The 15,532-nt window shown below is 37.3% G+C and overlaps 1 protein-coding gene across 1 annotated transcript in view; it reads right to left on the reverse strand.

The window, feature by feature from the left end:
* LOC121385989 overlaps nt 1-12,501 on the reverse strand; it is a 19,483-nt gene extending 6,982 nt beyond the window's left edge. Inside the window, exons 1-5 of the mRNA XM_041516784.1 lie at nt 12,438-12,501; nt 7,494-7,742; nt 4,831-4,932; nt 3,888-4,217; nt 1,105-1,239 (exon numbers count right to left, since the gene is read on the reverse strand). Coding sequence (XP_041372718.1) covers nt 1,105-1,239; nt 3,888-4,217; nt 4,831-4,932; nt 7,494-7,742; nt 12,438-12,501 — 880 coding nt within the window. The remainder of the gene's footprint in view (nt 1-1,104; nt 1,240-3,887; nt 4,218-4,830; nt 4,933-7,493; nt 7,743-12,437) is intronic.
* Between the last annotated feature and the right edge of the window lie 3,031 nt (nt 12,502-15,532).

Here is a 15,532-nt window from a genome sequence, read left to right on the forward strand (position 1 = left end):
TGGAAAAATGTAGCGGGTTTCCTCTCTATAACTTTGTCAAAAAATTACCATATGTTTGACATCCAATAGCCTATGATTAATAAATCAATGTGCTCTAGTGGTGTTGTTAAACAAACCAAAGTTCATAAAAACAAATAATTAAGTGTTTAGACCGGCCTCGGTTGCGTCGTGGTAGGCCATTGGTCTACAGGCTGGTAGGTACTGGGTTCGGATCCCAGTCGAGGCATGGGATTTTTAGTCCAGATACCAACTGCAAACCCTGAGTGAGTGCTCCGCAAGGCTCAATGGGTAGGTGTAAACCACTTGCACCGACCAGTGATCCATAACTGGATCAACAAAGACCATGGTTTGTGCTATCCTGCCTGTGGGAAGCGCAACTAAAAGATCCCTTGCTGCTAATCGGAAGAGTAGCCCATGTAGTGACGACAGCGGGTTTCCTCTCAAAATCTGTGTGGTTCTTAACCATATGTCTGACGCCATACAACCGTAAATAAAATGTGTTGAGTGCGTCGTTAAATAAAACATTTCTTTCTTTCTTTCTTTTCACTTGTGTTTAAATTATTCACCATCAAAACTATCGCACAAAGGTTTTTCGGAAGTCTTTTGTATAGCTTTACCGGCCTCGGTGGCGCAGTGGTTAAGCCATCAGACTACAGGGTTTGGAGGTACAACCAACTATCAACTAACCCACTGTCCTGTACATACAGCCCAGATAGCTGAGGTGTGTGCCCAGGACAGTGTGCTTGAACCTTAATTGGATATAAGCACGAAAATAAGTTGAAATGAAATGTAAATCTTTTTTTAAATTAAGCGTCATGATGTATTAACGTTTTGATTGGCCTTGCAAAATTCGCTAATACTTTAACATTTCCAGATATATTCACTACTAATACTTTCTCAGTTTGAACCTCGTTATTATGTTGACAGATATATATATATATATATATATATATATATATATATATATATATATGGTGAATTGTAATATTACAGAGGAAGGGATGCATATTTTTAGAAGAATCATTCCGGTTACAAATTTCAAAATTCATTGACCTTTTGTTATTGTTGAAATTAATTCGTCTGTCAAACACTAAACTTTCTTACTTTTGTTTGTTTGTGAATTCCTCCTCTTCTTCTTGATGACACAGATAATGACGACAACGACGGCCAATAGAATCACAAATCCTGCTGCACCGGATGCAGCTGGTATTAATATGGGGTCAGGACTCATGATCGGCTCTGTACAAATAAAAATGTGCTATAATTAAATCTAAATTTATACATCTTAACTTTGGCCGTTCTAAATTAGTCAATATTTATATATTGGAAAACGGAAGAAGGAAGTCAAAATTAGGGTTGTAGCTAGGATTTTTTGTTTGGGGGGGGGGGGGGGGTGGGTGTGCAACTGAGTAGTTAATAGTCTAAAACTCCTTAAACAGTTAAGAAGAGAATTTTCTTTAAGTTTCTATAATGCTTTCCGGATTTTTTTCGGGGGGGGGGGGGGGGGGGGGTGGGTGGCAGTTCCTAGCTACGGCCCTAAAAAAAAAATCTTAACGCCACTCCAATGCATTTTAAATTATATGTGTTAGGTGTGTAACGGGTTGTATTGGCGACGGTCAAAATCAAGAAGCATATAATGTACTGACACACGTTTACTGATTATTGCAGAGGAGACGTCATTTATATTGCAATGACTAGAATGTAAAACTTCAAAACTTGTTTATAATTAAAAAAACATTGATCATTCGACCCATGAATGCCGCAAACAGCCCTACCAAGAGTGGCACTCCGATGGACCCCTCCTGAAAAAAGGAAACGGGGAAGGCCGAAAGAAACATGGAGGAGGACAGTAGAAAAGGACATTCGAGAGGGCAGTATGAGCTGGGAGCTGCTGGAGAAGCTGGCAACAGACAGGCAGCAGTGGCGATCACTGGTTACAGCCCTATGTGCTTCTTAGCATGAAGGGGATTAAGTAAGTAAGTATTCGATCCATATTAACTATTGTCTCTGTGTACTTCCCTGCATCCACCTGACATCCTCGTCATCTGCCGCTAATAAAGCCGACCAGACCCACGGCACTAACTAACGACAGCCGGCAGTAGGGGAGTATAGTAGGTGGTTAAACGTGCCTCTTAACAATGCCAGAAGTACCTACTGGACACTCCCCGAAGTGGTCAGACTAAGCCCACAGTTAAAGCTGATGGGAAATCGTAGGTCTGTGGCACGGATAGCCACAATAGACAAGCACACGTCGCACTTGGAATGACAAGGACTGGGATGTAGAGGTGGACAGCGAAAGAATTTGAAAGATAGGAGGAGCTGCCAGATCGGGAAGAAATGAGTTGGAAGTCAAAGTAGAGAAAGGAAAGGGGGACAGTGGGATAACCCCCCCCCCCCCGAAACACAACAACAACAACAAACAAAGAAACAAACAAAAACAACAACAAATCACACGGGGAAAAAACCCACACAGAAAAAACACCCCCCACCACCACACACAAAAACAAACAAACAACCCAACAACCCCCCAAAACAAAAAACCCCACACAACCCCCCCCCCCCCCCCATCAAATCACACGGGGGAAAAAAAACGACACAGAAAAAACATCCCCCACCCCCTCACACACACACAAAAACCAAACAACCCAACTTGTTAATGCTTTATCAACAAATTACATCATCCTTCTACTATGGGAGTTTGTTTTCTTTAACGACACCACTAGAGCACATTGATTTATTAATTATCGGGTATTGGATGTCAAACATTTGATAATTTTGACAGTCGTAGAGAGGAAATCCACTAACTTTTTCCACTAGTAGCAAGGGATCTTTTATATGCACCATCCCATAGACAGTATAGCAAATACCGCATCCTTTGATATACCAGTCGTGGTGCACTGGTTGGAACGAAAAATAGGCCAATGAGCCCACCGACCTGTATCGACCCCAGACCGACCGCACATCTGGCGAGCGCTTTACTACTGGGCTACGTCCCGCCCTTATAGTTGTACAACCATAACATTTTCCTTGAATATTTCAAGACACAAAAACTACATAACATTAATGAAAACCCACTACCAACAACAACAGGTAACCCCCCCCCCAAAAAAAAAAAAAAAAAAAAAAAAAAAAATTCAGAAAAAGCGAAAAAATGAAACCCTCAACACTCCAAAAGCAACAACAACAAACAAAAATAGCCAAACAGATAATGGAAACAAAGAGATAAGGATTTGATCATGGGTGAATACCTTAAGATATTCTAAATGAAGTTTCAATACATCCTATCAATCGTTAGTCGTACTGATTTAACATGGGACGTTTTGAATATTTCTCTTAGCCAGGATTTAAACTAACGCTATAATAACTGCTCCCTTCGTTACGTAGTTTCTCAGATACCAATCAATACCATCATACTAAATTGTACCGAACACACGTGGCCATGCACGTACATGTATATCGAATGTACAAAAGCACACGCTTGTAGATATTCACGCATATATTATGATATAGAAGGAATGAAATGCAAGATGATTTGTATGATCATCTTTAAAATAGTTGGTGATCATCCCCGCTTACCCAACCCATAAGACCCTGCACAAGATATTTTTATCATGATTTTTAACATTGAGACCCACTGTCAATCTTCAAGAATTAGAAGCATTTTAGAAAAAATACTAGAAATAGCACGTCCCAATACCAAACAATAAATACTGGAGAATAGGTTCCTGTGTTGTCGTTCTCGCAATTTGGAGTATGTTCCATTTTGTGTTTAAAAAAACATTAAAAAAAAGATTACTCACCCGCCCATCTTTTTGAGAAAAAAAATCGGTTTCTCACCAACTTTTTATGTGACCGCATGTCGATATATTAACAAAACAATGACAAACCTGAGATTGCTACTTTTAAAGTTGTGTAAAAATCGCCGCATCCATCGTTGTTACAGACATGCAGGGTGTAAAGTCCCAGGTCACCTTTGCTTATGTTAGAGATCTTCAGTGTCAGTAAGTAGCCAGCATCTTTGACTACAATACTGTAGATGTCCAATGTCACATTTGTCCTAGATAGTCTGCCTGTTACATTCTGATCGAGTTGGTTTATCCACATGTGCAGAGTAATGTTGGAATTGCTGAATATCTTTCTTTTCAAAACAACAGTTTTACCAAGGACAGCATATACGATCTGATTCTGTTTCGAGTCATTATCCAAAATGGGCTTTCCTGTAAAATTGTTAAAAACATTCAGTCTAATATCTAACAAATAATTATCCATGCATTGGACATGAAACCACACACACACACACATACACGCACGCACACGTACGCACGCATACATACACACACATATACATGTGTCTGTATATATATATATATATATATATATATATATATATATATATATATATATATGTGTGTGTGTGTGTGTGTGTGTGTGTGTGTGTGTGTGTGTGTGTGTGTGTGTGTGTGTGTGTGTGTGTGTTTAAAAACACATTATTAAATTCTCATATCTAAATACAAACATAAAAATACACACTGAAACACACATATGTATAATAGCACACATAGCACACTGAAATATAATGAAACACATTGATACAAAGCAGTTTATGAACTTGTATGTATACCCTATTCCTACAATAAAAATACATCAAAACCAAGCAATATTTGGCTATGTACTTACCACCAATTTCTACTGACGTAAAATTAGTTTGATTCCTATGACTGACACCACATAGGTACTTTCCCGAATCAGCGTAAGTCACGTTATAGATCGTCAAGACAGATCTGTTTGTCGCTTTGCGTTGTCCCGGCAACTCTCTGATTTTGTACTCACCCCAGAAGTGGGTGAATGGAGAGAAGCTGTAGTTCTCTTCACTTTCTGCTGCATCACATATCAATGTTAGGATCTTGTTAGTTGAGTTCAAGACATGTCGTACTGTCACATCAGGGACATCTATGTCAATATAAAACATTTTACTCGAACCATAAGCTTGTTTTGTGGTTTTGTGGTTTTTAAAAAATATTTAATCATATAACTCAGGGCTCGAACTTAAGAATTTGTCTCCCACGGCAATTTTTAAAATTTTGAGGCAGCATATGGCAAACAAACTTTAAGTGACATTTGCAGAAATAAACATGACTAAAAGGGTTATTTTGTTGTATGTAGACATATTTCAAATGTCAAAATGTTAACTACTGGCAAATTATGTATACCAGGTGTATATATTTTGCAATTGTTGGGGAGGTTTACCGACGGCACAAAAGTGTCATCGCTAATGCTCTCTACCTAAGGCAATTTATATCTAAGCTGCGGCAATTGCCGTCAGTGCCGTCGTTCAGTTCGAACCCTGTAACTAAAGCTACTCCATATAACCAACGTAATGTATATTTCGTACTCCATTCGTAGTCCATTCTTAATGAAATTGTTTAAATGTAATCCAGCTGCACAAAATGTTTCGATAGTTTTTCCAAACATCTTCAGAGCCTATGAACTCTGTCCATCGAAAATCAGACTTATCTGTTTCTCGTTCCAGCCAGTGCACCACAGCTGGTGTAACAAAGGCCGCGGTATGTACTATGCTGTCTGTGGGATGGTGCATATAAAAGATCCCTTGCTGCTAATCGAAAAGAGTAGTTCATGAAGTGGCGACAGCGGGTTTCCTGTTTCAGTACCTGTGTGGTCCTTAACCATATGTCCGACGCCATATAACCGTAAATAAAATGTGTTGAGTGCGTCGTTAAATAAAACATTTCCTTTCCCTCCATCGACGAGCCACTTTAATTTTATCTCTCATAAAGTTAAGCAATGTCATATCTTCCTCTAGACACTAACAACAAAGTTGTTTCTTTTTTAAACTAAATCTTTAAATGTATCACTGTATAGCTCTTTTAATCTACGTATATTATCTTAAAACTGAATAATGATTTTTTTTTCATTCATATCAAAGTGATAAATTACGCTGTTCTGGAACCCAAACCGTGGTTTGAAAACTCCTTCGAAAGAAAAGAAAAGCCCCCCCCCCCCCCCCCCCCCCAAAAAAAAAAAAAAAAAAAAAAAAAAAAAAAAAAAAAAGAAAAAAACCCCCCCCCCCAAAAGCAACCAAACAAACAAACAAAAAACCCGCCACACAACAACCATCCAAACAAGACAAACAAGAGCACACACATATACATAAAGCACCCCCACCATATACCCACACTCATCTTGCCGCCCTAACAGCATCTACTAAATAGTGTTTGTTTTTTGCAATTTAATTATTAAAGGTAACTCATTTTGTTTGATTTGTTTTTATTTTTCAACCCTCGTAACAGACTACCAGACCAGTGGCGTAGGCAGGATTTTGTATTGGGGGAGGGGGGCGGGGGATGGGGGGGGGCACCTGGCATCCAAGCAAACAATGATATCGAGTAGTGGGATATGACACAGGAACCTTTTTAATGTTATTAATAAGCGAAAAGGTAAACATTTCTACGCCACTGTACCAGACTCATACGCAACTTGCGTATCCTAATGCCAGTGTAACTCGTAACTGCAGAGTACTCGGGCTGGTATATGTGTTTCATACAGCCATGGAAATCAGTTAAAAATATCTACAGAAACTATAAAAGTGATAGTCGGTGAAAAGTCATATTTTCACTATATTTTATCTACAGTGAAAATATAGAAATCATATTTATAATTTTGTGAACACTAGTGAATCAGTCATCTCCCTTGTAAGTTATTACGACTTCAAATTTGATGATTACCAATGCATCTGGTTTTATTTGAAAAATAAAACACATGTAATTTAAAAAATTATACCTATAAAAATGGATATGAAGTGCAATTACGATAAGATATCTAAAATTGATTGTATACGAAGTTAAATAATTATGACACAATGTTCTGTCGTTGAGTGTAAGTTTTTAAATTTGCTGTTCGATTCGTTTTGTATTTGTGGATTTTTGGGAGGATAATTTTGTCAGGTATGTTTGCACAGCAGTAATAATTAAGTAATTATTAATTAAATAAAGATACTTTTTATTCATATTTCTTTTTAAAATATCATGGTCAAGTACATTTTCAACAAAAGTTCAACCAGAAGAAATATATCATGGCGTTACATACTTTCGATAGGATCAGTGAAAGACATTAACAAACAAACAAAAAAAAAAAAAAAAAAAAGCGAAAAAAAAAAAGAGAGCGAAAGATATGGTCAAAAACTACAAAAGATGTATATATATATAATACATATACCATTTCATGGTGGGGTTTTTTTCGATGATGATTTTTATGTCAACCCTTGATGTGTGAAAACCATATTTTCACTCATTACTTCGCAATTCGTGAAAATATGTGTTTTACACATCACTCGTTGACATAAAAGTCTTATTCGAAAAATAACATGAAATAGCCTCTATATATGCTAATTATACAAACATACTTACAGTTAACTCGAATGGTGACACTCGTAGTTAGATGGTATCGACCTGTCTTGTGTGTAGCTGAACACTGACAGGTGTGATTGTTGAAGTTCCTCATTACTGTAAACCAAAGATAACCCGTAACACGATCTCCGTCAATCGTATAAACTCTACTGGGGTTAATGCCATCACATCGTATTTTAACGGTTAACACACGCGGTTTTCCTCCAGTCACTTCACACGACAAATTCAACATGGCGCCTGCCTGGATTGTAATTTCTGAACTGAGAGGTGTCTCTGGATTCACTACCTGCTTTATGACAGGACTTGTCAATGGAGGATCTGAACAAGAAAGCAGTCATATGTAGTGATGCAATATGAAGGCTGAATAATGATTTGTTCATTTCAAATACTTTTGACAATAATAACGGCTGATTAAATCTACTACGATTATTACATAACACTAAGTATAGGGGAATGTCCGAGTAACCCTCCATTCCTGAAAAATAATGGAGACGAGGCCTGATAGGGCCGAGTCCCATTATTGTTCAGGAATGGAGAGTTACGGGGATATTCCCCTACTTAAAATACACCACTAAATAATAATTTTATGTGAATATATGTTAGTATGGATTTCAACACCAATGATTCTATCCTAGCGTGATTTCTGCTGCTTTCGAAGGATTTTTAAAATCACACTTTTTGGTTTCGTTAATAACATTTATTTGATCCATCCCGTGAAAAAACTGCAGACATCGTAACCTTTTAGGATCAACCCATTTAAAATCAACTAGCACTTCGGTTTCAGATTCACTTGAAATTTGTAACAGATATGCCACAGTCATCTACATGGATAAACTTAAAATAGGGGCTCTGTATTTCAAGTAGTTTTTGACAAATGGTCATATTACAAACCATGGTAGCCCTGTTTAAAATGTAGCTCGAAAATTGCCGCCATTATTTTTATCCTATGATTTAAGTCCTATTATCCCAGCAAATAATGTACATAGAAATCTGACATATAAAGGTTATAAATGTCTGATAACAGATACTAGTATATAGGAGACTGGTAGTTTTCAGTAGTCATAGTGAATGACTAGAGGCAACTGAAAAATCATTAAAAGTCCATTGTATCTTTCAAAATACTGTTTTATAACATTAAGCGTACTTAATTAAACTTCTTTTTCTCTGTCAAATCCATCCCAATTGCTATATAAATCTTAAATGTTACAACTATATGAGGATTAATAATGGAGCAACATCCGTCTAAAATAGGGGGGAAAAAAATCGTTTTGAGGGCCTTTTGAATGAAAAACCACCAAAACAATGTGGATAGACTGTTACAATCCCGAAATGTGTTTCATTTTATAGCTAATGATGTGTTGTTTATGTGTACCACATTTGATTATCCACATAAAAGGGTGGACTTGACAAAAAACAATAAAATACAATTGTGTGATAGTGAATGTAAAACCTGTATTTGGTGTTCTCAAAAACAGCTGCTCGTAAGATAAACTAGTATTTTAACTTGGATTCCTCAATTGTCTTTATGTATTCGGTTTAACTAATGAAAACTACCAGCCTACTTGTATATCAGAACTTCATAATCTTCTTAGTATTAATATATACAATTTCATGTTTTGTAATACACAATTATGTAATACGCCTTCACTGATTTTAAAGTGTTATTCCTTGGAAGCACGGCGGTGATATGTTTGTTGGTGCGGGGGTGGGGGTGGGTGGGGGATCTAGACCTCCAATAATTCTCAGTCAACAATATTATTGGTAGTATATTTTAAGGCAGAGATGAATTTTACTTGTAAAATGTAGGAAATTGCATTTCTGGAGATTTCGTTTTAAAAATGATACGTGGGAGCATACCCCCGACCCTCTAAAAGCTTTGCACCCTCGATCTCAGTCAGCCCCCCATTTTGTAGTTGCTTCCGCCGTGCCTGACAATGTATTTTAGTATAAATAACACACCATCACGCAGTAATGTATTGTATACCATACATGCATTCAGAATTCACCAAATATATCTGTTTGTTCTTGTTGAACGGCGGTTGCTCAAGAAACATATTTATCATAAACGCCCCCCCCCCCGCCCCCCCACGTTACGCCCATGCCGAGTGTTTCCTTATCTCGGTCTCTCAGTATATAAATCATAGCACGTTTGGTGCGCCTCAAAAATAAAACAATTTATCTTTGATTATCATATATCTTATGACTGAACAAACTAAATGATCCATTTCAAATCAAACTGAGGGTTTTGAATTCACAGCAATTCTTGCCTGAAACCTAAGTGATATATTTGCATATAAAAAGGTTCAAGCAAGGCAAAATATATGAATAGATTGTATGCAAATATTAACATTAACACTTCTCTGTGTAACAATGTGTAGTATAAGTAGGGTTATGGAACGTACGACCAGTTCTGGATGTATTTGTATTACTTACATATTAAATCCAAAACTTCATCTTTTGACATTGCTGTTATGCTCGTCTTTATATCAACAACTTTACAGGAAATTTTGTTTCCATGTTGATACCAATATGGAATAAATTTAAGCTCTTGTCGGTATGTGCTGCCATGTTTAGATACAGTCAGGTTGTTTTCAATATGTGTGGATCCTGCAGTTGTTTTGTTTATCCACGTAAATGTAACACTTCCTGTTATGTTGCTTGTTTCGCAAGTAAAAGTAATTGAGTTCACACCATCAGCATCGAATTTTGTTACATTTCCAGAAAGAGTAACAGCTGAAAAAGGAACGAAAATTAAGTAGTTGTTTCATTTGTCATAAATATTATTCATCATACTATTTTAAACACGTAGAACTAAACGGGATTGAAATGCAGTATAAATAAAATAATGAATATTAAACGACACTTCAGTACGACCACCTTAGCACACCGGCTATTAGGTGTCAAACAAATGGTATGCAAATGATAAAATATTCAAAAGGTATTATTAAAACGGTAGACTAAGCTGTTAGAATACACATGCCAGAGAGAGTGATTGGTTTCTCTTTAAAAGGTTATTGTCAATTAACGCACTGGCCTCACAAATTGTCTCACACACCGTTGCTGGGTCTCAAACCATGCATATATAATTATAATTATTATGTGTGTATGTATGCATGTCTGTCTCTCTGTCTGTGTCTTTGTATGTACAAAAGCAGTGGTGTGTGCTATCCTGTCGGTGGGAAGGTGCATGTAAAAGATCCCTTGCTAGTAATGGAAAAATTAGCGAGTTTCAAATGTTTGACATTAATAAGTCAATGTGCTTTAGCGGTGTCGTTAAACAAACATTAACTTTCTATGTACAATGTATAATGGTATCGTATGGTATGGTACGGTACGGTATGGTATGTATGAATATTTATATATTGTGTGTATATATGTACGTACGTATGTATGTATTTATGTATGAATATCTATATAGTGTATGTATGTCGAGGTTGACTGTCACATACATAGATATTAACACACTGGCACAGGGGATAATTAAATCCTTTTTGGCCTCACAAATTGTTCCATGCCCTTGCTGTGACTCGAACCTGCGGCATCGAATCGCCCGCAAATTCCAGACTAACCACGATGCGCTCTGAGCTATTGAGGCATCTGTTTATCTGTCTTTATGTATGTACATGTGTGTGTATATATATATATATATATATATATATATATATATGTGTGTGTGTGTGTGTGTGTGTGTGTGTGTGTGCGCGCGCGCCTGTATGTGTGTGTTTGTGTGTTCTTGTAAATGTATGCACGAATGCCTGTGTGTGCGTATGTGCGTGTATGTGTACATGTGTTAATGTATGTGTATGTATTGATACACACATGTGTAATTACGTATTGGCAATAACAGGAGACATATACTTACAGAAGAGGTACACAAAGGTACTTAGCACAACTGTTTTATTACTGTCGGACACTTTAGCGCTACACCACCAATTAGTTGCGTCGACTTCCTTAAACGACTTTATCGTTATTCTGTAAACTGACACATCGCTGTAATACCCAACACCGAGACACTGATATGATGATAATGTGTTGTAGAATGTCTCACAAGATGTCGCCCCGGTAATCTTGGATACACGTCGTTTACAAATCTCTACAGTGTTGCGATTCAACGAAATTGCTCGGCTCCGAATATTTCCTGTGACATTACATTGGAGGTTGTAAGCACGTCCATACTTTATGACAGAGGTTTTGCTTGATAGTTTAATATCTGCTTCTGAAAACAATGAAGATTAATACACATGTAATTATTGAAGTGTGTGCGAAAATGGCCGCGCTTGTGGGAGGTTGTGGCAATGGTTTAAATCGCAAGCAAATATTAATTTTAAAACTAAATTAACTTTTTGTGGTAGTTAGTAAGTTCTTCAAGTATATAGTAACGACTGCTTTTGATAATAAGAGAGAGAGAGAGTGTATGAGAGAGAGTGTATGAGAGAGAGAGAGAGAGAGAGAGAGAGAGAGAGAGAGAGAGAGAGAGAGAGGAGAGAGAGAGAGAGAGAGAGAGAGAGAGAGAGACAGTAAGACACAGAGAGACACACACACAGACACGTATACATATAAACATGTACATAACTTATATTTTAACTTATTTTCGTGCTTATATCCAATTAATGTTTAACCACCCTGTTTTGGGCAAACACCTCAGCTATCTGGGCTGTCTGTCCAGGACAGTGAGTTAGTGAGAGACAAGAGGGTGTAGGCTAGTGGTCTTACGCCTACCCATTTAGTCGTTAAAACTCGCTCTGGGTGGGAGCCGGTACCTGGCTGGGAACCCTGTTCCCTACCAGTTTTAAGTCCGATAGCTTAACCACGATACCACCGAGGTCGGTACAAATATATACACATATACGCGAATAAACATATACAAAATATGTATAAAATTTCTGATTTGCATTAAAGCACTATAATTAAATTTAACATAAATTTGAACAATAATGTTTCAAAACTGTCAGTCAATTCTAAGTTTGTGCTATTTTTATAATCTGTTTAAAATAATTGATTAAGCGTCCTTACCTGTAAACATGTTCAGCGAACTCCATATCGTCAAGATTATAAAGACAATTCGAGTCAATCCCATGATGTCGAATACAAAGATTTCTTCTTGTATGTTATCAGGTTCGAGTCTTTGTAATTCAAAACCTTCTCTTTCAGTTAGGTGTTATGCACAACCTGAATGATACACGCGTTTTGATAGGTTCGCTCTGCACGTTTTGAACGTTTTGAAATACTTTAAAAATTCGTTAAATGTTTCCGAAATTGGTTGAATATTCTAACTTTTGTCCAACAGAAATCAGTTAAGCAAGATAACAATAGTGTAGATGGCTACCAGACTGGTTTTATCTCTGTTGTTGTATTAAACTTCCTGGTCTCTGGGCCATACTTAAATAGAATATTTGTAAGAAGTTTTTGTCATCAGGAATAAAGACTCATTGGAGGGTGACGTTATGACCTAGTACAGTCTTCAGTAGCAGATCCGGATCGTCTCGAAAAGGGGGTGTCTCTCTTATGTGTTGGGGAAATAAATGAAAGGAATGCTTGGTTAACGACACACAAGTACATTTTTATCACAGCTGTTTTGGTTTCTAGCATGTGGTCATTGTGACTTTTGATTTGGAAAGTGACAGAAAGACGTCAGCTAAGGCAATAAAGGTTATTATCGCTGCATAACAGCAACTACACTGAATCTTTTAAATCCACTTTCCACAGATAACACTGCGTGCGATATTTGATATACTTGTCGCAGAGCACTGACTGAAACGAGCGAGAAAAAGCCTCAAGTCCATCGGGGCTCATCGAACCTATCGTACATCAGATGAGTGCTCCATCACAGCAAGACTCTTGGTGGTCTGCGGTGTGTGTGTGTGTGTGTGAAAGAGAGAGAGAGAGAGAGAGAGAGAGAGAGAGAGAGAGAGAGAGAGAGAGAGAGAGAGAGAGAGAGACAGAGAGCGACATAGAGACAGTAAGACAGAGAGACAGTAAGACAGAGAGAGACACAGAGAGAGAGACATAGAGACAGTAAGACAGAGAGACACACACACACAGAGGTAGAGAGAGAGAGAGAGAGAGAGAGAGAGAGAGAGAGAGAGAGAGAGAGAGAGAGAGAGAGAGAGAGAGAGAGAGAGAGAGAGAGAGAGAGAGAGAGAGAGAGAGAGGGAGATAAAGAGAGAGAGAAAGAGAGATAGAGAGAGAGAAAGAGAGAGAAAGAGAGAGAGGGGGAGAGAAAGAGAGGCAGAGAGAGAGAGAGAGAGAGAGAGAGAGAGAGAGAGAGAGAGAGAGAGATACACACATACATACAGGCATGAGACGTTTAATTCTGAGACCCATTAGTACCAATTGCCGACTCATCCTAAAGACAATACAATCTATGTACCAGTTGTATAACATTGGATACGACGGGAAAATATCGAAGGCCACCGGGGTGTGTGTGTGTGTGTGTGTGTGTGTGTTTGTGTGTGTGTGTTTGTGTTTGTGTGTGTGTCACATGACCCATCGGTTCTCAGGCAAATGCTGTACAACTGGGTTACATTCAGCCAAACCGAGCAGAAAGTCGTCCGCTAGCCCCCCCCCCCCCCTCATTAATTCTGAATCAAAAATATAATTGGTAGTAAATCTTATTATCCGCTTTGCGCCCTCGAACTCAGTCAGTCCCCAATGTCTGCTTGCTTCCGTCGTGCCTGAGGTACTGGATTCCTATCCCACCAAGAGCGAGCTTTAACTCCGTGGGTAGGTGTTAGGTCACTACGCTGACGTCTCTCTCACATAATTGAACAGAACATAATTGAACATAAATTTATTTACACTCAGGCCGTTCCGCAACGGCGATAGAGGAACATACGTAATATAAATAAAAATATGACACGCTAATTTACAGGAGGATAAAATATAATACACATAATAATATATTAGAAAACATAATTCATGTATTTACTTGTATATGATAGTAATTGATAGAACGTGTAACAGTAGTAATAACAGCAACAACATCAACAACATTAATAATCACTGTATTAGCAGCAGCAACAGCAACAGAAGTAGTAGTAACAGTAGTAGTAGTAGTAGTAGTAGTAGTAGCAATAGTAGTAGTAGTAATAGTAATAGTAATAGTAATAGTAGTAGTAGTAATAGTAGTAGTAGTAGAAGAAGAAGTAGTAGTAGTAGTAGTAGTAGTAGTAGTAGTAATAGTAGTAGTAGTGGTGGTAGTAATAGTAGTAGTAGTAGTAATAGTAATAGTAGTAGTAATAGTAGTAGTAGTACTAGTAGTAGTAGTAGTAGTATTAATGGTAGTAGCAGTAGTAGTAGTAATTGTAGTAGTGGTAGTAGTAGTAGTAGTAGTAGTAGTAGTAGTGGTAGTGGTAGTAATAGTAGTAGTAGTAGTTGTAGTAGTAGCAGTAGTAGTAGTAGTAGTAGTAATAGTAATAGTAGTATTAGTATTAGCAGTAGTAGCACAAGCAACAGCAGCAGTAACGAAAGCAGTAGTAGTAATAATAATTGCAATATATAATCTAATCTAATCTAATCTAATCTAATATATAGAGGATTCGTCACGAATATTTTAATTAAATTTTTAGTAAATCACAGTACTAAAGTCGCCGACATCGGTAATATGATGTCATCACGATTAGCACAAATTAGTTTGACGTCACGCATTTTAACTAAATCTTTGAAAACGTTACGCTCAGGTATACAGGTCTTGTTGGCTTGTAAACAAATGACTCATCTCCAGCAACACATTACCTAGAGACCTTTCAAATTTGCATACCATTATTAACCAGGTTAATACACTAAATTATCTCATGGGTTTATCACATGAATATCATAGGTAAGTTATAGGATATAATATAATATAATATAATATAATATAAAATATAGCTAGGCATCCATTTTGACTCTGATGTGGGTTATTCAGTTACAAGAGCGTATATAAACCTGGCAAAGTACATTTATTAATTTTACCAATTTCCTTCATATAGTTAATTCTCCTATTGCTCATTAATTCTTTTAATTTGTAGGCGTTGGGAATTGTATAGTAATAAGGAATTACGAAAACCCACTAATTCATGTGTGTGCCCGGAACAACGTGTTTGAAACTTAATTTGTTAGAAACACGA

This window comes from Gigantopelta aegis, chromosome 12 (assembly GCF_016097555.1).
Source record: "Gigantopelta aegis isolate Gae_Host chromosome 12, Gae_host_genome, whole genome shotgun sequence".
Lineage (NCBI taxonomy): Eukaryota > Metazoa > Mollusca > Gastropoda > Neomphalida > Peltospiridae > Gigantopelta > Gigantopelta aegis.